Genomic DNA, 25,875 nt, shown 5'->3' on the forward strand with positions numbered 1-25,875 from the left:
ACAAAAAAACAAATGGCACACAAAACAAAATTCACAACGTTATCTACAACGTTTGAATCCATCCTGTACTGTAAATTAAGGATTGGAAACCACTGAAATGATTGCATTAATCTCTCCGAAATTAACTCGCCGACAATAAATAACAAACAAATTTATTGATGTTGCATTGTTTCGAAACAACGGCTTCTGCTTTTTATTTAATTGTAAGTATAAAAATCTATGTTAATCAATTTCCAGAGCATATCCGACGCCTTAAAAATATATAGCTGCGAATAGATATACACAAGTGGTAGACGTTGGGCGTGTGCGTGTTTCGTGCTCACGTGCTGTCTAAACCACACCCTCTGACTGTCACTGGTTTCACTGAAGAAGTTCGAATGATCTGTTTATCAACCACAAATCCTCGCGCTCAGTTGCTGGAGGTGTTTTGTAATCTCGCGCAACTGCTGGACGAGGACAGCGCGCGCACTGAAGTTATCACCGGTCTAATGGGGATGATTTTCTTGGAAGACTCCAGGGACGAATTTCTCTAGCGTGACCAGTGTTTCCTTAAATTTCAGATCTCCAAGAACTTTCCATAGTGATCCACAAGTAACTCGCCATCATGGGTGATGTGATTTCGTCCAATTTGGACGAGGGCAAGCGCGAGATGATCTCAGGTGAGACGCGTTTATGTTAACGTACTATTAAGATGGATTTGCTACAGTCTTTTGAATACCTTTCTGAAAAAAAAAACACCACATAACTTTTAAAGTTAATTTACTGGATTATAATGGTTATATTGGGAGTTGTATCGGTTTTAATGGAAGCTATAATGGTCTCGGCCAGTCTCTACAGGTAATGTGTTGGGTTCTGTTGGATGTTATCCAGCAGATGGGAACCCAAAATACACCATTTAAAGTTCCTGGAATAAGGCCTAATACACGACATACAGGCACTGTTATGGTTTAAATGGCAAACAGGTGGTGGATTTTTGATATTTGTAATGAAAACCATTTTTTCAGCCGTTTTATTTCATTCAAAAGTTACTTCACACGCGTTCACTCAAGACGCGTTCTGGCGTTCATAAGTGTCACATGGGTCTCAAAACGGCTTGCATTTATGGTTTTGATCATTTTTCTGTTTTTATCATTTCTGTTTTATCGTCTCTTACGTTTTTATTTCTTCGTAACAATGCAGAATTGAGAGAAGAGCAATGAAACTTTGAATTTAATTGTTTTTCACCTGACAAGTCGTTCTGTGTAAACGCCCCCAAGCCTCATGTCCTTAGGTTTAAATGAGCTGGTTTTAATGGAATGTGAAGTTCTCTTTGATATGAAACTGTTTTGAATATAATTATTCTCACGTGTGTTTATCCCTCTTGCAAAAAAACTCTTTTGTTTGATGCACTTGGTTTCTGTTTTCATAGGTTGCCCTTAGACATTGAACAGTAGCTTTAGAATGACATTTGGTCTCTCATAATTCTGATATGAGGCAAAAGTTGTCAGTAAATTTAATGGATTCATTTAATGCCCAGGTTGAAGCTTTTTTTGAGAAACATGAAATTTTGGCTTCAGCGTGGTTCCTCTGACAGCTTTAGCGAACCTATTGTCCTTGCAGACACTAGGTCCTAAAACAAGCGCAACCATATATTTGTTCCTCTTCTGGGCATGATGGGAAATAATTTCATTCTTTTTAAGAAACGTACTGTTTTTAGTGAGAGGCATGGAATCCTGCAGTGATGTTTGCTTTGTCTTTTATAGTTTCCCTAGACATGAATGGCTGTGAAGTTGGAAATGAAATGTTTCCAATCCATAATTTGTGACGTCAACAGTGGTTACACTGTTTGAGCTGTGGCTTTTTTCTCCTTGTGTCAATCACAGAACTCTAGATAAAAAAAGGTTTTACGAATATAGCCCAAGTGTTCCTCAAGGGTAATTTACTGTTGTTGAAAAGCCAGTTTGAGATACAATTTCAAAATGAATGTGCCAACACTGAATTCTGGGAGTCTGGTGGAACTTTTGTTTCCCAAAACACAGAGAAGTCACTTTTAGCTGTGATTGGAAAGTTGGAATAATCACAACCCTGTATAACACACACACTTAGAACAAGTTGAGACTGGTCAACAAATACAGGTTTCTTTGTTTATATGTGTGTTTGAAGTATCACTCACACAGTCTGTCATTGATAATAGGCAGATTTCAGTTGACACTTCATGAGATCTGTCTTTCATGATCTCATTCCGATATGATATATCAGAAGAAACATTTTTAAGGTATTAACGGAGGTGGATTGTGTCGGGCCCCGCGTCGAACTTCAAAAACGCTGACCTTGTCTGGGGACTCAGCCCCGATAAATGACAACTCCATAGATGTTCCACCCTCGCTCTGAAATAAATTGTGTCTTCATTACGTGAAAGTCTGCGGGGGTGTGTGTGCCTTCTGAAGCCTGGAGCAGTTATGAGGATGGTCGTGGTGGATGGACAGGAGGTCAGAAGGTTGACAGTTTTGAATGCAGGAAATTCCCCGCAAGATCTTTCGACCTCCCTTGAGAGCTGTTTGACTGTTATTGCAGGATGTTCTTGAAGGGAGTGAAAGCAGGTATGGACATGTCTTTATGTAGACGGCACGGTCTTCTCAAGGTGTCCTCATGCTCCTGTACGTCTCTCCCTTATGTCTGCCCTTCTGTTTCCTCCTTTTTATGGACAGTAAAGGCTGACTAATCTGCAGACTGTGCATGTGGGAGGGATATTTGTCAACTTTGAAGTTTTTTGTTCTCGGCGGTGCAATGGATAGTGCAATAGTAGGTTCATTCAAAGGCATTATGGGTAAATATCTGAACTGATGGTACCTTGAAGGTTGTAGTTCTGAGCACTTTGAAGGGTTCTGAATGATTAAATGACTGCTTAGTCAGATAAAACACTAAATGACTACTTGCTTAATCTAGTTGTCCCTAGCACACCTGTTTGTATAGTTTGTCTTTCCTTGTAATTTTTGCTTTGGACAGGTGTCTTGTGTTTTTCTACCTCATCGTCTTAAGATGTGATCCAAGATAAGTTTCCATATCCTGACCTCGATTTTGCGCAATATGTAGGCAACCATAGAAGTTTCCAGTGAACACACGGTTTCAGTCTGTTTGCCAATTGAGCATCAAGAAACTGTTTCTGTAAATAAACGTGGGAACGGATACCGCGGAACAGTGAGCGCTTAGACAAAGCAAACTGAGTCTACAAGTTCTTCTAGTTTATTACAATAGTGGGTCTGCTAGAGAATGGGCCGCCTGACAGACGCATCGACTGCCGCATTCATGCAAACACAACAACGTGCTTTTCATGCGAAAATGTCCCATAACAAGATGCTTCTAATCTGATAGGAGTGCTCAAAAACAAAAAATAAAAATTCTGTTTTACCCCAAATCCGCAATATTTTCTGACTCCCATACAATGGCAGTATTTAGTGAGCGGGCTGCAAAGCTCCAAGGTCATAAAAGCTACAGCTAAATGTACTGTATTCTTCCAAAAAAGAAAGTATTTTTAAGAGCTGTTTGATGTTATTGTGTGCCATGCTTTTAGACCTATATGGTTTGGTTTGTGAGAAAAATGGTTTAAATGTCATTCTGTATATCATGAAATGTTATTATATGGCTTTAAAGAAACGGTTCACCAAGAAATGAAATTCTGATTATTTAAGCACCCTCGGGCGTTTTTTTTTTACATTTGGCTTTTATAATTGTTTTATGTTTAATTGGGAGCTTCATTTAAGCCATTAAGGGGACCGCATTTTTATATGAGAGTCATACACTGGGATGGTATGGGAGTGAGTAAATTGTGCATTTACTAAAGCTGCAATCTGTAACTTTTTTTGACAAAACTAAAATCAGTTCGAAATCCGTTATTGAGCGTACATAAACAAATAAGCACAGAGTCGGCTACATAAGGAGTTTAAAATATCTTCTTGCTTTGTTGTTGAGTGCCAGAATCGACAGAGTGAAGGCTCTTATCTGACATTTTAACATATACCATTGCCAGAATAAACGACGACAGTTGTAGTTAAACACAATAAAACTAGCGGACTTCACAGAAAGGATCACCAAAGATACTTGCATTTACAGCGCACACATTATATCACTTAATAAACTATTGTCTTTTGTTGGTATGGATTATAGTTTGGGTGTGCGTCTAAAAACCTCTCATGTATCCCCACCTAATCAGGACCCGGGGAACAAGTTAAGTTATTTTTCACGTAACATATGCAAGCTAACTTTGTTAGTTGTACAACTAGCAGTTAGCCAACCACCGGAGATTAAACATACAGAAAACTGTTTGTCGTCACTGTTTCTACAGTATTCATAAGTGTATAAGTATAAGACTATGCATGCTTGGCTTCTTTCTCTATGTGGTATGTGTGGATGTCAGACCACTTAACTAGAGGTAACGTAATCCTGACAGTTCGTCCATCTATTGAGTGAGCGTGTACAGGTTGGCCAATCTGGTTCCTTCCGTTAAAGTTTAAAGAGGCAAAAGTTACAAATGTCTAAATGTTGAAGTAATTTTTGAACCATTTCAGAAAGTTCAAGCTTCAAAATTGTGTTCCACTGGTAATGGTGTAGGGATTTGAAATGGCAAATGATGAATTTAAATTTTTAGGTGAACTGTTTCTTTAAGAAATGAGAGGAATGAGGTGAGGTTGGAAATGATGTTTTAGTGGTGATTTGAGCCTAAATGTTACAAATAAAATATTTATTAAAATAGATGCTATTACATGAAATATGCTGGAATGCTAAGCTCTCTTCCAGTGTGTTTTTACCCGGAAGGCTGTGTGTATTAATTTATAGTTGTGTATTTGGAGATGATGTCAGGTGATATCAGATGTGGCCTTCTTTCTTTTCCATTTCTGTCAGGTTGGCCTTCCTATTCCTTCCTGCTTCAGCTTTTACATGGTAACTTTCACAGCTCTTGTGCTCTAAAAAAACTTAGCAGAAGGAAGATTTTTCTTTTTGTGATGAACCATTCCTTTAAATGTAAAACTGTGGATATAATTTGCGGTTATACCAGACCGCAAGACGCTTTGAATATGGCATTCAAATGTGATTGCCTCTAATCATAGTCACTCTTTCCATTTATTTAACATTTTCCTAAAAGCACCATCTACTTTTCATGAAGCTTTGAAGCAGGTTTTGTTTCTTTTCTCATTATCAAGCAAAGGGTGGGGGTATGCGGGGGACATTCCCATAGACTTGCATTGAAGCAGGGACCTGACACATGTCCACAGACAACATGGTGGCGGGCTGTTTGGACTTGAGTCCAGTAACCACTCAAAACACCATAACGCCCTCATAGCAAGGCCTGGCAACCACCCACAGTGCTTTTGAATGGAGGTGGCGAGGTTGTCAAGGTTGTCTCGTTTTTCTGCATGAGTGTTGATGATGTAATTGAATACCGGTGGCCACATTGTCGACAGAATGTGAAAAAACTAAGACTTTAGCAACTGCTTTGAATGCTTGCTTCAAAACACACACACACATTGAGGCTGTAGACCGTCTCCCCACTTTATTTCACGCCAAGTAAAAATATGGTGTGTATTGTTTTGTAGTGTATGAGAGTGCACATGTTTGTTTTCGTTATCTTGCCTGATTGCAATCAGTAAAAATAGACTGAAACTTACAAAACCGGTTTATGGAAGTAAGTAATACTATTTTGTTTATACTGCCATTTTCACTCCAATACCGAAAACCATCACCTGTAAGGTGAATTTTTTCAGTGGTGTGGTTCAACTTCAAATCTAACATTCCCACATCTCTATTCCCACCCAGCCCGCACCAGAGCCATCATGAAGGAGTTCGGCACGATTTATGAGCATCAGTATGCTGTGGCTCTCTTCAACAGCGTGAGATATGAGATTGAAGGTGGCGGGACCCCCCAGACACAACTATTACACAGAAAGGTACATCAACATACTTTTCCCTCATATCCACCTCTAGATCCAGGTTGTCAGCATTACGATCAAGTATTGAAAGGGGATTTCTTGTTTGTTGTGAGATGTTCACTTTACCCCTTTTATGTCTGTTAACGTATAAGGTTGTATTTCATCTTGTGTCTCAAGGCTTTGTGGGTCTCCTTTATGGCTTTGACTTCACCCCTATCCTTTTTATTATGGCGGCTGTTTGCGTTTTTTTTTCTTCTCTTTTTCTTCCCACTGTTCCATTCCCCTCCTGATGTTTAAGGCTCTCTGCGGTCGTGCTTATCGCCGTTGATTCAGCAAAGAGGAAGTGCAGCTGATTTCACACAAGTAGTTCACACAGTGAAGGCCTTACAGTAGAAAACACAGTTAACCACAGCAGCGCACCAAGACCTCAGGCGCCGTGTAGAATCAAAGAGGCTGGCTGGAGGTTTGGCACTTTGTGTTCAAGTGCTCTGACTCTCTGGATTTTACCTCATCACCAATAATCGTTAATAAAGTCAAATAATTTAAGTGGGTCCCCTGTTGAGCTGTCTTACAGGACAAACATCCCTTTTGAGACTTAAAATGCTTTAAATTATTTTTGATAATTTGAACTTGAACAGATAATTGTTGTAGAAACTGCTATTATGTCCTAAAAAATCTTGCTAAAACAGTCTCACGTTTGCGGTATGACTGAATGTAATTTATTTTGAAGAAAAATTGACAACTGGGAAGTCTCTTTAGATATTTGTTACTCTACTCGGAATGTACTCAAAATCTAAATCATGTCTATTCTAAACATTCGAAATTCAGAAGGAATCCCATGTAAATTCATTCTACGGGTAAGACAGAAATTGATGACCGAACAGCTGTATATGAGAAATATTCAAAGTTAGACAAACGTCGGAGCCGATAGCCTAGTGGGCAGTGCTCCGGCATATATGCGCATATGGCGATCCTTTGCCGGTCCTGTTCCCCTCTCTCCACCCTAAAGTTTCCTGTCCTCTCCTAATCTACTGTTCTGTCCAATAGAAAATGGCAAAAGTACCCCTAAAATATATTTAAAAATAACACACGTTTATTCACTCTCATAGCATTCAAAACTTTTTCTTGTATAACACTTTTTCCTGTGGAGCACAAAAGAAGATATTTTGAGAAATGTCTCATTGGTATTGTGTTCATATAGTGGACGTCAGATCCAGTATTTTTATTTTGGCTTTTGAAGTCCCAGTATTGTTGTGAGCCAAGACAGATGGATCTAAAAATAAGTGTGTGTTTATTTATATTTGATCTTTCGGGATTAACCGATTATCCGTGTTCAAAGCCTGTACACTTACTGATGATAAATACAATATCAGACACCACAAAGCTGTGGGCTTGATTGTAGACACAACAGTAGCTGCATGTCTTTTATGTACCACTATTTATTTATAGACTGTGTCATCGACACCATCTATGCTATATAATTGCGTTTTTGAGCATTTCTGTTTTTCCAGATTATTTGGATTGTTTCACGTCGGACTTCACCGTTTTGTTGGTCAGGCTTTCATCTCGTAAAGCAATTGCGATTCACAATCATTTGAAATGTGTGTTCCTCTGCAGGACCCTCTGAAAAACAAGTCCATTTTCTCTGGTGGTCTCTTTCAATATCTGGAGGAGAGCAAGAAATGGAGGAGTCGGTTTTTGTACGTGGGCGACACATATAACATCGGCCTGTACGAGAGCAAGGCAGTGAGTGTAAACCGCTGACACACAAACAAACACTCCCCGGCTCAGATAATTAAACGTAAACAAAAGCAAAATGTCTGAGGCCTGGAATCTCTTAAGCTAGCTTGTTTTGGCCTAAATATTCAGTGTGCTGTTATTATCATACAGTAGGTTTCTGAACTGTTGATTTATTATCTTTTTTTAAGGCACATGAACGAGGTCTCCACAGCAAAGGGGTCATTAAGTGTGCCGGGTATAAAGCCTTGACCTCGATGGAGGAATACTTGGGGCTCTTGAACAACAGCCCGAGTGGTGAGAGATCTTTTAGTGAATGGATATAAAACTGAGTGCGAAAATGGTTTGTTGTTTTTTGAGCATTTGTGTGTTTGTGTCTCCTGTGCATTTGAAACGATTCAGATGCAAAGGCCAAAGCCGGCACCGCCCCATTCCTGAAGTGTCCTACACAGTATCCCCTCATTCTGTGGCATCCGTACGCCCGCCATCACTACTTCTGCGTCATGACAGAGAAAGAACAGAAGAAGTGGCATGCCGTCTTCCAGGATTGTGTGAGACACACCAACAACGGTTAGTCACGGTCACAAAGACAAAAAAAGCTGATTTTAAACAAACGACTTGTGCGTTTGCAGCGTTTCACTTTAAGTGTATCTGGTTTGAGTTTAATCATATGTGTTTATTGCATCCCACCCGATCCCTTTATATTCTTCTCTACCTTTCTCTTCATTTATCTCTTGCATAGTATTTCATAATTTTGTCATATTTTCTAGTAAAATATGCCCCGAGATCCCCGCATGCCTTTTTGAAAAATATTCACAATATTATGCTATCGGCACCACCCTCTTGAAGTACCTGTCTTATGTGTCACTGACATATTTTGAATCACAGAGCAGGGTGTGGATGTGTGTATGAGGAAAATGTGTTTGTGTCACAGCATGCAATCTTGCATGCCATTCAAATGACTTTAAGGTGTGGACGCTTGTTTTGTCATCTTGCCTGATGTTCAATGTCCCTTTAAGCTATACACTAATGCTCGTTGTGTATTACGCCATTTTTAATTGATGACCATATCGTCTTTTAGGAACTTTAAATATGCTCTTTAAAATGAAAGTATTAAATTATTTGGAAATTAATATTATTAGTAAACAAACAAACTGGAACACTTAAACACTCAGGAATGTGCACAATTGTCATGAAAATAACTTTGCAATGCAAATGACATGACATATACAATCCCTCTATAGAATAACTGACATTCCTTTAACAGGGTTTAATAGATTCAGTTGCAATGAAACATCATCGTTTTCAACAGTTTGAAATTTTAATAGCAGTAGAAATGGTATTTTAAAGCAAAAATTGGAATTTCACACGCTAACTTGCAAAACAGCATACCTCCTACATCAAGCAAGTTGTGTATTAACAGAACATCATCTGACCACATGTCAACACCTTCCCATGATGCCCTGGAGTAGATCAGAGGCGGTCGAGATTAGGCTTGTCAAGACGTGACGGCAAATTACTGACTCTGTGGATCATAAATGATATTGACATCAATTAGATGGCATGCAGTTTATGCAGATGTAGAGGATCTGATGCTATGTGTCTGTTTGGGACAATTTAGTGGGGTATCTTTTGAGACGTGAACCAGTATTGCTTACAGCTTGACTGTAGGTTGATAAATTACATTTTTTTTAATTAAAATTAAAATTTGGGGAAAGTCAGACCTCCCAGCTCGTCTTAGTCAGGTATTGATCTGTTGAAGGTGGAACCTAGAAGTCACTTATTAACCAGATGCTACATGCATTTAAAATCCACCCTGACGTCCCTAAAGAAGCTATGTAAAACTTCAGACCTTGTCGTTTGCCCCCATGTAAGGTCAACGTGAAATTTGAATTCCTTAGTATGATGTATTTCCAAGAGACTAAAAAAAAATGTAAGGCGGGGCTAGATTCTATACATCAAAACTAAGACAAATCTAAATGCAAGTTTCTATTCGGTGGACTGTTTTTTTTAGAATAATGAATCGCACACTTGAACTTGAACTAAGTCAATCAGTTTTGTTTGTGTGTCGATTTGAAAACGTTAACAAAACATCATAAGCAGGTTCCTTAACAGGTTTCGCATATTGAACAATCCACTTGATCCCTGGTCAATATCTAGCCTACAGCAAACATTGGGATGAAATCTCGTGCTTTACTTTGAGGAACCGTAGAGGACAGCCTGACTCATTAAAGGGACAGTTCACCCAAAAATGAAAATTCTGTCATTTACTCACCCACTCACAACTTGTTCCAAATCTGTATAGATTTCTTTGTTCTGATGAACACAGACAAAGATATTTGGAAGAATGCTTGTAACCCAACAGTTCTTGGCCACCATTGACTACCATAGTAGGAAAATTGCTTTATAAATTTCTTTGTTCTGTTGAACACAAAAGAAGATATTTTGAAGAATGTAAACAAAGCAAACAGCTCTTGGGCATTTTTGACTACCATTGTCATTTTTCATACTATGGTAGTCATTGGGGGCCAAGAGCTGTTGGGTTACAAGCATTCTTCCAAATATCTTTGTGTTTATCAGAACAAAGAAATGCATACAGATTTATCTAGGGGGTGAGTACATCATGACAGAATTTTTATTTTTGCCTTGGCCATTTGCCCTAGCTGGATTATGTGCAGCTCTCAAAAGGCTGTTGAGCTTGAAAAAGCACAATAACTGGAGGTAGTTGCTCCGGGTTCTGGCTGGAGGGTTTACAGCAGCGATGAGAGCATCAACCACATGCAAAGCTGTGGTATGACAGCAGGTGCTCATATGCCTGCTTTTATCACCCCAATAGAGCAAGATCCAGGAGAACACACACAAGAGCCTTTCATTCGACTGAGATAAAGCAAACCGCATCACACAATTAAAACTATTTGAATTGTAAGTAAGGCTCTTTTAGAGCTTATTATGTGTTAAGTTGAGCACTTTGCATTTAAAGTGATAATTCGCCACAAAAATGGAAATCAGTCATCATTTACTCACCTCTTGTCATTTTAAACCTGACTTTCCTTCTTCTGCAAAACATAAAAGATGTTTTGAAGAATGTTGTTAACTGAACAACGGCGGTATCCTTTGATTTGCATTGGTTTTGTGTCAGTTTGGTTACCAACATTCTTTAAAATATCTTCTTTTGTGTTCTGCAGAAGAAAGCCATACAGGGTTGAAATGACAAGAGGGTGAGTAAATGATGACATTGTTTTCATTTTTGGGCGAACTATCCCTTTAAGAAAGCGGATATATGAATAAGTTGGTCAAAACATTGGTGATTCAATGGAGATTTTACATTCAGAACATTTTTGTTCATGTAGCACTTGTCTTCTATTCATCTAGTAATTGTGTTCAAGTGTGCGTTATGACAGTCTGTGGTGGTTAGTCATTGTCAGTGTTTTGTTATCATCTTACTGTTTCAATGGCAACAGGAAGAGTTGGTAGACATCATACCACACCCATCGTGACACCATAGTATGTAGGCACATGGCAAAAGAACAGGTTTAAAGTCAGAAGTATAGGCGATAAATGGGATTTAAGTATCAAAAGTTCAGATACACAACCAAACAGAAATATTTTAACTTAATTGAAATGCTTCTTTTTATAAGTAATGAACAGCAAATGCACTCGAAAAACATCTCTCCCTAACTGAACACATCTCTAGCTAGTTAAAGGAACATTTCCCCTAAAAATGAAAATTCTGTCATCATCATTTACTCACCCTCAATTTGTTTCAGATCTGTATAAATTTCCTTGTTCTGATGAAGATATTTGGAAGAATGCTTGTAACCAAACAGTTCTTGACCACCATTGACTACCATAGTAGGAAAAAATGCCTTATTATTTCTTTGTTCTGTTGAACACAAAAGAAAATACTTTGAAGAATGTAGAATGAAGAATGCACTTTTGACTACCATTGGACTGCTCACTACCTCATTCAGCATTGATCTGCCCCTCTTCAACTACCTCTTCTGACAGGTTAAACAAGCCTGCTCACTTTAACAGACTGATAAGCTCTTTGCACTACCTCTCATCTGCACTGTTGTATATTTCACTGGTCTGCCATTACCTATCTTCTTTTCCTTTTTTTAAATATCCCTGCTTGTAAAGTTGTATTTTACATGTATATAACAATCTGTATTTATCTGTATCTTTTTTATATATTTTTATTAGGGCTGCACAATTAATCGAAAAACTAATCGAGATTACGATTACAGGTCCAACGATTATGTAATCGTTAAAAGCCGCGATTACAACTGTCCATTTATGCTTATTTTCTTTGCATGTCAGCAGGTTTGTTGTGCTTTAGAAGCAGTTGCAAATCAGCAGCCTATCATGAATATGTAGGCGTGGCCTTAACAACAACCAGACAGTTTATTTTCTATGCGGTTGTGAGCGGATTCTCTAAATGCGTGTTGAAGGATGTTAGTTCACACTAAACATGTGTGCTGATAAAAGAACATCGCATGACTTGTCAAGTACTGGGCAGATGCAAGAATTAGTACCAAAACGAAAAGCATCATCTGTGGTATGGAATTATTTTGGATTTACTAGCAATGATGTCGAACAGAAAGTATTGTGCAAGCTAGCGTTATGTCGAAAAACTGTTGCTGCACCACTGTCTAACACAACAAACCTGCACAATCACACGAAGTTCAATCACAGAGTGCAATATGAAGAGTGCATTAAAGCGAAAGAGCAAGCAAGTTCGAGTCGACCGTCGACACAAACGTCTTTTACCGAATCATTGCTTAGCGTTTCTCCTTTTCCAGCTGGCTCTCGACGGCAAACTGAGATAACAGACGCGATTGCTTATTTCATAGCCAAAGACATAACCCCAATTAACACTATTAGCTTTGTAAACCCTGCACAGCAAACAAAAACATTGGATAAGAGATATGTCATTCCCTCCCGCAACCACTTCTCTCAAGTTGCATAACCTGCACTTTATTCAAAATGCCGGGAAGACGTTGAAATAGATCTCAAAAAGTGGCGAATTACTCGACAACTACTGATTTATGGTCGAGTAGAACCATGGAACCATATTTGAGCTTATACTGTATCAGAAATAAAGTATTTCAGGAACACAGCTTTGTTTTTGGATGTTTATTTAAAGAGTATGGCATGCGGTTGTTAAATAAAAAGCAATAATAAAACAAAAAAATACAATTAAAATGTTAAGGGCTAATAATCGAAATAAATAATCGCAATTACAAGAGGAATAATCGACAATTATGATTTTTGTCATAATCGTGCAGCCCTAATTTTTATTCTGTGTAGTGTTATTTGTATGCACCATGGGTCTGAGAGTAACACAATTTCAATCCTCTATATGTATGTACTGTATGTGGCAGAATTGACAATAAAGCAGACTTTGACTTGACTTTGAGATATACAGGACATATATATATATATATATATATATATAAGGGGTGTCCTAAGACTAAGGATTTACAGTCGAATCAGAATTGTCACATCTAGCCTACAGTCGACTGTTAAAACACAAGCCAAATAACAAAGTCAAATTAATGGACATTTTCTAGGGGTGTAATGGTACGTGTATTCTTACCGAACCGTCACGGGCAACATTCCAAATATAGTCATCATTCCTATGCCCTACTCTGAAGGGCAGAGCCCTTGGAGTTTAGACTTTGGAGTGAACAGGGAATTTGCGTGCCATTATGTAGACGTTTGGAATGCACTTGACAAAGGAAGCAACATAATTTCCTCATTATGTTTAGCTGGCATGTTCCCATGAAAACGAAGCATTGTGTCCGTCAGCAGATGTCGCTGTTTTAATAGCATAACTTAAGCATAAAACCTAACTGTTTGCAAATAAACAATACATTTTATATTTTGAAAAGTTTTCTATGTATTAGTGTTTATATATTATATCGCATATTTAAAAAAAAATTTAAATATAAAATGTATGTTTATTTGCAAACAGTTAAGTTAGGAAATTATTGTGTTTCGGTAGTGACAAAATGTGGGGAGAGGAAGAATTTTCCAAAACTTTTTAAAATTGCAATATGAAAATTAGCTGCAAAATGACTAGAAATGTGTAACTTTGACATTATACAATTTGCATACGTTCTGGGAAAAAAAACACTTTTTTTGAAGATGTTTCCAACTCTGATTTTGCACCAATTCTGTAGAATGGCCCATACATACTGTATATATATTCTGTTAGGTTTTTCCATCCTACTATGGTAGTCTATGGTGGCCAAGAACCGTTTGGTTGGGTCAACTTCCATATACTGTACATTTATGCTAGCTCTATATGAACATGTTTTCTCCACAATTAGTTTTATATTATTTTTGTGATGTTTTCATTGAGTCCCAGAAAAGACATTTCTATTGAAACCCGCCTAGTTTGTGATGTCCCGGAGCGTTCAGCCAGAATAGGAAATGCTGCAGTGAATGAAACTGTAACTCGAAGTGCACACACACACACAAACACACACACACACACACACGGTGGCGGAGGAGTCCTGGGAACCAGCCATCCCAGGAGTCTCGGCTAACCACAGTGCAGTCCTGTGCCAGCGGCGGCCTCGCTAAACTCTACCATATGTACTATTTCTGCTCAAGACACTAGCGTTTGAATTTCTCAGGCCTGCCAGTTTCCATAGCTGATCTCTGATCAAAACCTTAAAATAAATGAGTGGCTTATTTTCCACCCGGCATCAGGCACACACGATTAAAACCGGACTGGTGCTGGTGCTGTTATTAGTGAGATTTCTGGTGTTTCAGGGATGTGGAGTGGGGGCGTGAGGCTGATTTTAGGTTATTGTGTTTTATTAGGCACAGAGCTCTATGGACTTTCTTCTAGCAGACTGCTGACAAATGCGTCTTGTGTTTCTCATGGGGCTTATGCCAAGAAAAGCTTGTTATTTTCTGTTCTTCTCTCTCCCCGTCGCTCTATTTTTCTGTTGGAAAATGGACGCTGAGTGGGTTTCCTGTTCCTGACATACTCTTACACAGGCCATGCCTCCATCTCTCACTGCTGACTTCCTGTCTTTGTGCGAGTCTCTCAAACACGACCAATCCAAGACGCACATACACACTCTCTCTGTCACCAGCTCATGTCTTGTGAGTGTTTGTGCAGCTTGTCGTCTGTGCTAACGCCTTCTGTGTGTTTGTCTTTCCACGTCTGTCTGTGTGGGTTCATGAATCACACTCACGTCCTGTTGGCAACAGGAAAGATGTTCCAAAAGGTTATCTTGGTCCCAAAAACATGGAGGGCTCAAATCCCTCCAGACTTTTCTTTCATTGCATTCTGTCAGTTTTATATTTTCATTTAGGTCTTTTTCCTGAAACATTTCTTGTCGTTTTTTTTTAATTCGATTCTGATGCTCTGTCTGAATGAATGGAGCCAATAGTTTCCACAGATTCTCACTGAACTGATCTCATTTTCTTCAAGCACGGCTCAAGCATTCTGTCCGATGCTGGGAAAAACAGGGCACGCCAGCTTAAAGTCAACATGAATCAATATTGATTGACCGTGTTTACTTGCTTATTAAACATTCTTGTTTGCATGATTCATTAGTGCATTATTCCAAATACAAAAATGTTTGTCTTCATGTTCCTTATAAAATGTATTGCCCCACTTCTGAAACAACTTTCTCTTTAGAACAAAACACTATGTTTGTGAGAGAAAATGGTTAATATTTTAAACTTATTTAGGGATAGATCAAACCAGATTCCATCAATAACTAGTTTTAGCTGGATTTTTCATCTGGCATTTGTATTTTATCCTTATTTTGTCCACACTGGATGCTGCTCAACACGAAAAACCCATTAAGAACAACCAGGTTGTCATGTCGCATCGCGCCTGTCGGGTCCGGTGTAGACACTGTTAGATTGAGCTATTTCTATCTACATACACCGCGGGTCCCATTGCATGCAATTCACCATGTTGTTTCTACAGTAGCCCTAAACGGACAAACTGCTCTACAGAGCGCGTTTTGTAAATACGTCATCTCCTTCGGCAAAGACGTGAAAACGTGACACCATCTTAGTTCTGTGTCAGCCTCCGTAGTGTGAAAACGTGACGACATCTTAGTTCTGTGACAGCCTTTGTAGTGCTTCGAAAAGGAGGTAGTGGAGAGAGCCGTTGGTTGCAGTACATGACTTCACCACTAGATGCTGCTAAATTTCATACACTGGACATTTAAGAGGTTCAGTTAAAGCATAAAAACTGATCATGACAGGAAGGTTAGATATGATTGCGAAAATGTCCACCTCCTGTTGTGTTTGCTCAACAGCTGCGATCAACTTTTGAAATTGTCTTTTCCTTTACTCTCCAGGACTGTCGGAAGAGTGCAAGGTCTCGACGCCAGCGTTCACCGACGCCCTTCGGCTGTACAGACAGGCCAAGGGTCACTATGGCACCTGGGATATGATGTGTGGCAATCCGCCACAGGTCAGTAGAGGTCTTTCATGTTTGTTCTGGAAATTAAATAACATCTGACAGCTGTCAGAGTTCGATCATTCATCATTCAAACCAGTCTGTTGGCTTCTTTGCATATCAAATACACCTTTCGAGTGATTATGACTTAGCTGCTGCTTGTGTATCTGGTGTATCTTAAAGGGATAGTTCACCAAAAAATAAAAATTCTGTCATCGTTTACTCACCTTTGAGTTGTTACAAATCTGTGTAAATGAATTTGTTCGGATTAACACAGTGAAAATTATTGGGAGAATGCTTGTAACCAAAAAGTAGGAAAGCAAACAGTTCTGGGGCAATTTTTTTTACTATGGTAGTCAATGGGGTCCAAGAACTGTTTGGTTACAAGCATTCTTCCAAATATTTTTCTCTGTGTTCAACCAAACCAAGACATTTAAACAGGTTTGGAACAACTAGAGAGTGAGTACGTCATGACAGAATTTTCATTTTTGGGTGAACTGTCCCTTTAAAGTGATAGCTCACCCAAAAATGAAAATTCTGTCGTCATTTACTCACCCTCGTTATTTTAAACGTCTATGGCTTTCTTTCCTCTGTAGAACACAAAAGAAGATATTTTGAAGAATGTTGGTAACAGAACAGCGGCGGTACTCATTCACTTCTATTGTATGGACACAAAACCAGTCAATGGGTACCGACGTTGTTCGGTTACCGACATTTTTCAAAATATCTTCTTGTGTGTTCTGCAGGAGAAACTGAGTTTCTTTCTTCAACAGAAAAAAAATGAACAGGGAAATGAAAGAATTCAGTCAGAATTTTCTTTTGACTATTGCTTTAAAAGGGTTGTTTGTGCTATCTAGTGCATAGGGCGACAGTAGGCTTTACTCGTTTGCTTTGGACGGATGGGATTGGGAACAGAGGAGTAATCCGAGACTCTGAAAGAGAGAGAAGGTAAGTAAGAACAGTTAAGACAGCATTTATCACAGTGTACTTTCGTTGGATCGTTTGGCTTGAGTTTCCTCCGTGTGTCCTCAATACATCCCAGACCGGTGGGAACGACCCCAAACTTTGGCTCAGGTGTGGCTGACACTTAAAGGAGTCATGAGTTTTTATAGTCCTAGACAAGTCATTAAAAGAGTTGTTGACATTTCTGTCATTATTTATGTTTTCTGTCTTTTTCAAAATTGCATGCTTTTGTCAATGAAGTCCCATAATCCCTTTTCCACACACCTTTGTTTTTATACATTGTGGGTACTTTCCATAGACAATGACTTTAAGACTGTACAAACTGTATATCCTATGTGCTGTATATTCTTGTGTTGGTCTCTGTATTTAAACATCTCTGTGTTGTGATGGTGAAGTGTCTGGACCGCAGGTCAGAAAGGCAGCTGAGAGTGTGTCATTAGAGGAGTGAGTTATATTTTAGACAAAATGTGCTGGTAATAACCCTTCATTATGTTTCGGAATGTCTATCTCTGTCACTTTCTCACACACACAGATAATAAAAAAATAGAGAGTCATTAAAATTAGCTGGCTGGCCTCACACGCACACACGCACGCACACACACACACACGCGCACTCTCGCTCTCTCTCAACTGAATAACAAAAATAACACTAAAGTTCTTGTTTTTCATCCTGTCAGAACACATCCTGGAAATATTTCCTATAAATGAGCTTTCTGTGTATTTGTGTGTGTGTACCAATCAGCACCAGTGTTCATACACTCTCACCAGGGAAAAGTCCTGAAAGTTGGAAATAAAGAAGTTATTGATTGTGTTTGGGTGTGTGGGACATTCGGAGAGCTCCATCGTCTCCCAGCTTTAATGTTACGGTGTGTTCCGGGCAGTCTGGAAACAGGCGTGTGGGTTGTTATTATCGCTGGGTGTGGGCTGTCTGTTTTTTGTTTTTCTATGATGGGTCTGCATGGCGTTGCTGCCCACCTGGCCCCTGTGTTGCTATGGAAACAGGCCAAGTTGGTGGGGGTGTGAACGATACTGTACTGTTTATTGTCCAATGAAATGGCTTATGAGTTTAGGAGGAACTTGGGAAATCCACTGCCATTCACGTTCACATCTTTCAAATAACTTCTCAGGTTCAGTCACGCCTGTCGGATGATTGGCTCTCAGTTAGCACGGGTACTGTTTTATAAATGCCCCAAATATGTCATCACAGGCAGATCATAAAGAAGCCACACCCACTGACCTCTTGACCTCTTTAATAGCCAACATATTGGTTCATTTCAGGCAACATCGAGGTGTGAGCTCATCCTAATATTTAGATAGCATGTATCGTGTTTGGTTGCGTGTCATTTATGGTCAAACAATTCTGCCATTCTCAAACACACACACACTTTCCCCACATCAAAGCTTGTTTCTGCTCCAGTTGCTGTTTTTGCCCGCTGCAGTGGTTGTGAACAAAGCTTAGCTGACATCTGTGTTGTGGATATGAACATTGAAAACATTGTGTTATTATTTTTGTGATTTAATGGTCTGGTATTTTTAGCAGTCTGTTGTGTGTGATGGTTACAGGAGATATCACAACTTAATACAAGTTAATAAAGCTGTCTGAAACAATTGAAACGATCACCGAAATTGAAATGGATTTAATGGTTATAATGGGAGCTGTATTGGTTTTAATGGAAACCATATTTGTCCCTAATTGTCTTTACTGGTAATGTGTTGACTTTTATTGCTGGGATGTTATCTGGCTGATGGTAAAAAACAACCAATAGACTCTATTAAATCCCACTGGGATAGGACACAAAACACATTACACAATTTTGTAATGGTTTTAATGGTAAACAGCTAATGAATTGTAATGGTACTGTAATTTGATGGTTTTTATTGTTTATAGCAAGACGGATATTAAATGGTCAGAGTTTGATCATTATGATTATCCAAATGAAACATAAAAATGTTGAACGTCACAGATAAGATTTTACTTTTTTGTGTATGTGTCTCTTGTGTTTACTGTGTGTATTGCATAACCTGCTTCTTTGTGTTTGTATGTAGATTCTTGCTAACCTTGTGATGGAGACTCTGCACCCGGAGCTGCGGACTTTGATCGTACCCCGTCTGAAAGGGAAACTACAGCAGAGACAGAAGGACTGGATGCTGGTCAGTTCTCATACATCGATTTCAACTTTTGAAGTTTACTAATCTATTAAACTATTTAATGTTTTGCAATATATTATTCATTCTAAAGTTATTCCGTTAAAAACGTCATGTGTCTTGTTCATTTATTATGAATAGGGCATATCGACTCATATCACATAAAAAACACACTTATAAACAAACTTAGAGAAACATCATTGTGGATGCTTGATTATCAATAATAGTTAATTCTCCTCAGAAATAAGTTTGAAGTTGTGTTTCTGGTTTACTCCGTCAGATCTCAGATGCAGTGTACAGACAGGTGCTGTCACAGACTCAAACTCAGTATGAAGCTCTGGTGCAGGCGTGTGAGGTGGAGCGCCCCCGCCTGGACGCTGCACTGCGCACCGACATGGACCAAATCATCACATCCAAAGAGCATGTTACAGGAAAGATCCGGGGTAAGAGCACATCTTAACACAATGGAGAACACTCATCACAGACCAAACGTGTAGAGATCAATTATCTTACAAAAGTATCTTAATGTCTGTTCTTTTATAGTGTACTAATGATTTGCCATTGAATTAATCTGCCATTATGAGTGTGACTTTTAATGACTCATTACCCTTCTTTAACTACTTTATTTTAATCTTTGTCTCATAAACATTTTTTTTCTTCTATAACCTAAAAACACTTGGTCATCAGTCCTACTTTATTTTAGCCTTTTTAGCAGATTTCACATTAAGCAACATAATTTTTGACAGCACATTAAATGCATGCCATAAAATCACATGTAATGCATAAAAAACATTGTTTTAAATGTAAAAGATACTACAGTTGACCCGACATTTCATGTGACTTGTCCCCAAACTCTCTTACAGGCTTCCTGCCAGCTTCTGTATTGAACTCTGTGTTTGTCAGTTGTTTTATATCTCTATAAATTACTTCTCGATATGCACTAATGGGTGGGGATGAAGATTTGCTTTATTCTTACTGAATAATAGTACTTGTTTTTTTACACACGACAGGTGCTTTCCCAGAAACACCTGTTTGCAGACACCAGGGCCATTGTGTGCCGTTGACTCACTATATAATAGGTTTTAATTCGGCCTTTCAGCTTTCATAATGGTGACAACCATCAAAAGCTAAATGAAGTTTTAAAGTGCTCTGTGTGTTGAACAAACAATTAAACAGAAATTGACACCCGATCAAAAGACAAGCTAAGTGAGAAATAAATACATAATTAGATATGACTGTCTTTAATAGGTTTGGTCTGAGACATCACAAAGACATCAACCAAATCAAGTGATGGTGTGAAACATTTGAGATGTACGTTTTGCATGTAATGAGATGGTTCTCCTCATCTTTTTGAAGCTGTGGTGTTGCCCCGTGCTGAACAACTTCTGAGGAGCAACGTTCAGCCCTACATCAACTCCATTCTGGAGGCCCTCATGGAGCCCACCAGCAGAGGATTCTCTGAAGTGAGAGACATCCTCTTCCGGGAGCTGGTGGAGGTCACCAAGAACACAGTGAATGACAGCAGCAAAGAGAAACTGGGAGAGGTGAGGCGAGCAATGAGACCGGAAATCCATTTTCAAAAGTCCATTGTTGAACTCGCCTCCTATAAGCTTGCACTTTAATATAATGTAACCTCTCATTCCCAGCACATGGAGAAGATTTCCATGCTGGCCTTCCACCCTGTGAAGATGCAGACCTGTTATGAGAAGATGGAGATGTTGAACCTGGAGGGGCTCCAGCAAAGATTCGACATTTCCAGCCCGTCTGTGTTCATCCAGAGAGCTCAGATCCTTATGAGACAGGTGCGTCTCCTTCCATACACACACACACACACACACACACACACACACACACAGCTTCTCTTGAAACAGAATATCTAACGATGAGAAGTTTCACAGTACTTGGCACCAGCACTTAAAATTGATTTCATATGATTCATTGTGCAGCCTGCATTCATTTCACGAGAGACAGTTGTGCACCAAAAATGAAACACGATTGTCCGCATTGATTCAACGATGAGGCCAAGAGCATGAATCGATAACAATTTTGCACGAAGCATATTAAACAAGTGTGTTAAACCAGTATATGTATATGCAGTTGTTAAAGGGCGCCACCCCGTGGTCGAACTTAGTTTTGCATAAAAATGGTAATATTGGTTCTCTTTTTTAAAATCTAAATAAACATTGGCTTTCTTCTGATGGATGAAGCAAATGGACAATGCAGTGCACACGTTTGAACAGCTGGTGCGTCAGAGTGCGGAGGAACACAGTGGAGAAGATCTGTGCAAGACCCTGCAACGCTCTCAGGACCGAGTGCTTAAAGTGAGTGCTGATGTGTGGTTCCCTAAAAATGAAAACTCTGCCATGATTTATTCACCGTCATGCGGTCCAGATGCCTGAATTTGTGAAATTGTTACCTTAATAACTTCTGCTTTTACTACAGAAATATGACTATGACAGCAGCTCGGTGAGAAAGAAGTTCTTTAGGGAGGCACTGCTACAGATCATCATACCATACATGCTAAAACAACTCTCTCCATCCTGTTCACCGGTTCGTAAATGTTTGCCTTTATGTGAAGATTCTTGATTTTTCATTTTGATTGACTTTTCATGTCATTTTGCCCCGAAGGTGAGCTTGTCCTACATTTGTGTTTCTTGTAAGTATGAGCCCAGTATCATGCAGGCTTTTATAAAACAATATTTTTCTGTGACCTCTAGGATTTGCCTAGATTCAAAGAGCTCATCTTTGAGGACTTCTCTAGATTTATACTAGTAGAGAGCATCTTTGAGGAAGTGGTTCTCCAGTCTGTGACCAAAGATATCATGATGGGTAAGGCAGTTTTACACTTTGTGACAATTCCAAACATACCAACGATTTTAGCAAAACATTTGAAACTTATTTCAACCAATTTAATCATATTAACCAACTAGTTTCAAGGTCATTTTAAGGGAGGTATGAAGACCGCTTCCTGCCAAATCGCCCTAATTTCAATACTTTCATTTGAATAATTTTAATAATTAAAATGTAAAGCTTTAATTATTAGATATGTTTCTTGTAAAAAGTGTGCATGTACATTTTTAAATAATTATATTATATTTATATTAGTTTCTTCATTGTCATTGCATGTCATGTTACATGCAAAATCAGCGTTTGAAATTATTTTGGTAACTAATACTGTACAATCCTAACTTTGGTACTGTTATTACACTGTACTTTTGTATATTTCATTTATTGATGAAGTTATTGACATCACTTCCTTTGTGTTTCTGTGCAGCTGTAAAAGAGGCTGCAGTCCAGAGAAGACACAACCTGTACAGGGACAGCATGGTTCTGACCAACAGTGACCCCAACCTGCATCTGCTGGGAGACGACACCATCGACTGGGCTGGTCAGTTTGGAGGGGTTAAAGGCGAGAGGCAGGGAGGTGAAGCGGGCAACAGGAGACGCAAACAGATAGTCTCCATGATCCATCTGGAAGGACTGCCTCCACTGCCCTACGAGTCTTGTCTGGAAGTGCCAGGTGTTGATAATATCCCAGAGGAGAACGAGGGACAAGATGTGGCATCAGAGAAACCAGAATCTCCAGAACCGGAGGAACGCGGGATCTTGAAAACAGACCCGGGGTCTCCTGACAGCATAGACCAAATCCGTCATCTCATCAACCCTGTGCTAGAGGTTGTCGTCCCTGCTTCTGAAGAAGATGGCTCAGAGTTAACCAATGGGGTGTTGCCTTTGGAGCAGGGTGATGATGTGAAGTATATCACCACGGAAAAAGAAACGATGCCAAGGCAGTCACCTACAAAAGGTTTAAGTGTGACCGATGAAACATCAGACGTGACAGGTCAGAGTTCAGACACAGACCTTTTAGAAGACCAGCAAACCATTTCTGCCATCGAGAGCGCCATTCAACAGATCGAGATCGCCGTTCAGGAAGATTCTGATGGAGAATTCCCCCAAACATCTTCTAACTCCAGCCAAAATCACCATGATGACAGTGGCTTTCAATCTCCAGCCAATGAGAACGTAGAGGAAGGAGGAGAGCCTCAGCCAATCACAGTGGACACAGAGCAGGTGACTTTAACTCTGGTGGAGGGAGTGATTTAGCTTTTCTGATGCGTGAAAAGAAATGGAAAACCACAAGATGCTTTGAGGGAGATTCGCAAACCAAACAGAGCGGAAACATGTTATAAACTCATCACATCTGCAAAGACACTTGTAACATTTTATGGTTGTTTTATTTTATTGTTTTGGGGATGTTATTGTACAATGCGTGTGTGTATATATATTGTCATATATGTGCCTTTTGTATTTTTAACTCGTGACTCCCACACTAATTCTTATTTGTGGCAGATATTGCAATATGAACTGTCATCGGTTGTTTTTCTGTTCCTGTGCTTTTCAGCTACGTTTTAGCACAAATCTTCACATTTGGTTACAGGTGACATAGCCACAGCATCCCTTTGCGCGGGGGTTAGTATTATTCATGTTACTGTCAGGAGATGCCTGCGCTAATGCAGATGTTTAAATCTAAACTCCACCTTGTACTCATACGTACAGTAAAGTGGCTTTATGCATTAGACAGGCTCTCTGAGTTGCAGAAAACTACATTGATATTTTATCCGGGTAAACTGAAACTTTACATCAAAGGTTTTTTTTTAATTCTGTGGAGTATATTTAAACACTAATGTATTAATGCAGCATAATTGAGCACTTACAAAATGATTATGCAAATGCATTTATTATAATAAATTAAATATTGCTTTTAATGTTTGTAGTTATCAGAAATGCAGAATAAACGAAATGACTTCATTAGAAAGCATACAATACAAGTGTGTGTTTAGTGCTCACAGACATGACAGCGTGAGAGGATGAAAATACTGTTACTCGGCTGCAGGTAGAGTTTGAGCTTGTTCATACTGAGGTCAGAGGATTGGGGTTATTACAGCTTTTAGTTGGTTTCATTATAAGCCTGAACAGTCAGCAGTACAGCTGACATGCCTGCATATAAGGAACTCAGTAATAGTTGAACATCAGGTCAGGTGAGCAAAACTGCTCTGGGATTTTTGACAAGTTATTAATGGACATATTTATGTTGCCATGTTTTAAACGGACACATTTCTGCTGATTTATACAAACATATTTTATCTCCACAGACATAGTTCACTGGTAATATCTTTTATTTATTTTAAGTGTGTTCAATGTTATATTATTTTCTAAAGCCTGTCATTTCTTTGTATGGCTGCAGTGGATTAATGAATGACAAATTATTTTAAAATGGTATGTGTGTGTATAAATCTATTCAAACATTAAAATGCCTAAAACACAATAGCCTAAACTCGTATGTTAGTATAAAAAAGACTAGATTCTTACAAACATCTGTGTGTTTTTGTTAGGTTAGGAGTTTTCCTTTTTTTGTCATTTGAACCCCTTTGACCGAAATGTTTTACTTGGGGGCGGTTTCCTGGACAGGACATAATCCTAGTCCCAGACTAATTTAAATGTTAGAGTTGTCTTAATCGAAAACAATTTGCACTGACATGTCTTAAAATATATCAGTGTGATTGTTTTGTCTCGAGATGCCCACTAGTAATGTTTTTTTTGTAAAGTATGTTTTTAAAAGCTACTTAAATATCCCAATTTAACCAAGCACTAGTCCCGTTTTAAACTAATCCCTGTCCGGGAAACCGCCCCTATAAATGCGATCATTTTTGTATTTTGACGCATTTCCGAGTAAAATGGAATTTTTAATGAGAAAAATACTGGCCGTGGGTTTCATCTTTCTCTGCGATTTGATTGGATGTATAAAACAGCCGTTGCATTTTGAAATGGTACTGGCAGCAGACTGACAGTTAAAGGGGAGGAGTTAACGGATGCTCCGCCCAAGCCGTCTAACGTACGTCATTTAAGATGGATAGTCATTACAGGACAGAAGTGCATTTTCAGATTTTAACTAAAGATTATGAGGGCACACGATTTTTAAAAACATAATGACCCACATTAATAAACTATTTACAACAAACGCTGTATGAAATGAAATGTAATGAAAAATAGGCATTGAATTAATATTGAATGAAGTACCCCTGAGATTGTAAATATTTTGATCATTTAATGGCACATTTGCATGTTTAACTTACTTTTTTTGAGTTTTATCAGTAGTGTTTACTTAACTATTTGTTATTGTTAAACATTTCTTTGCCATTTAACTTTTTTCAAAAAGCACAACTTTCCCGTTTGGGAAACCCTGGTTTAGCTTATTGACCAAATATTAAATCCTCTTTTTCACTTTGAAGTCACTTTGGACAAAAAAAGCCTGTTAAATGAATAAATGTAATGTAAAATGTGCACACACTGCCTAGATATTTCCTTGTAAAGTGCTATGACTTTGCATAATAATGCTGAGACCATGATTACAAACAATATACTATTTTAATACATTTTGCAGTAAAACACATCTCACCTAAAACACTGAGTTTTTACACGCAAGCCATGAATGCAAAAACAATGTCTGACAAAAAAATAATGTCTCATGTTATTAATAGTGAGGTTCAATCAAAGTGGCAAGGTTTTGTAGGTGTAATATTGTCTTCAAACAATGAAATAAAAAATCTCACATTCAATCACTCTCATGCTTCAATCCCTGCTTTCTGTTATTCACTCACCAACATCTCTGTACTGTTGGAGAATATT

At 38.7% G+C, this 25,875-nt stretch overlaps 1 protein-coding gene across 2 annotated transcripts; it reads left to right on the plus strand.

Moving 5' to 3' along the window:
• The first annotated feature begins 373 nt into the window (after positions 1-373).
• On the plus strand, positions 374-25,808 carry niban2a (niban apoptosis regulator 2a). 2 transcript variants are annotated; one of them, XM_057360553.1, is made up of 14 exons: positions 374-659; positions 5,791-5,921; positions 7,521-7,649; positions 7,832-7,937; positions 8,043-8,210; positions 15,980-16,095; positions 19,090-19,194; positions 19,469-19,631; positions 20,545-20,732; positions 20,835-20,990; positions 21,396-21,509; positions 21,631-21,738; positions 21,906-22,017; positions 22,463-25,808. In XM_057360553.1, the coding sequence occupies exons 1-14, from the start codon at positions 605-607 to the stop codon at positions 23,290-23,292; spliced, it is 2,481 nt and encodes an 826-aa protein (XP_057216536.1). In that variant the 5' UTR covers positions 374-604; the 3' UTR covers positions 23,293-25,808. The 2 variants fall into 2 exon arrangements, with proteins under 2 accessions (XP_057216536.1, XP_057216537.1); XM_057360554.1 differs by lacking the exon at positions 374-659 and adding an exon at positions 2,317-2,579.
• Positions 25,809-25,875: the final 67 nt, after the last annotated feature.

The sequence above is a fragment of the Triplophysa rosa genome, linkage group LG19 (genome assembly GCF_024868665.1).
Source record: "Triplophysa rosa linkage group LG19, Trosa_1v2, whole genome shotgun sequence".
Classification (NCBI taxonomy): Eukaryota; Metazoa; Chordata; class Actinopteri; order Cypriniformes; family Nemacheilidae; genus Triplophysa; species Triplophysa rosa.

Bases quoted from the DNA above. Each gene is read 5' to 3' on its own strand.
- niban2a (XM_057360553.1), top strand. From the start codon at position 605: ATGGGTGATGTGATTTCGTCCAATTTGGACGAGGGCAAGCGCGAGATG. The intron at 7,938-8,042 runs GTGAGAGATCTT...GAAACGATTCAG, and splicing joins CTTGAACAACAGCCCGAGTG to ATGCAAAGGCCAAAGCCGGC. The intron at 20,991-21,395 runs GTGCGTCTCCTT...TGATGGATGAAG, and splicing joins CTCAGATCCTTATGAGACAG to CAAATGGACAATGCAGTGCA.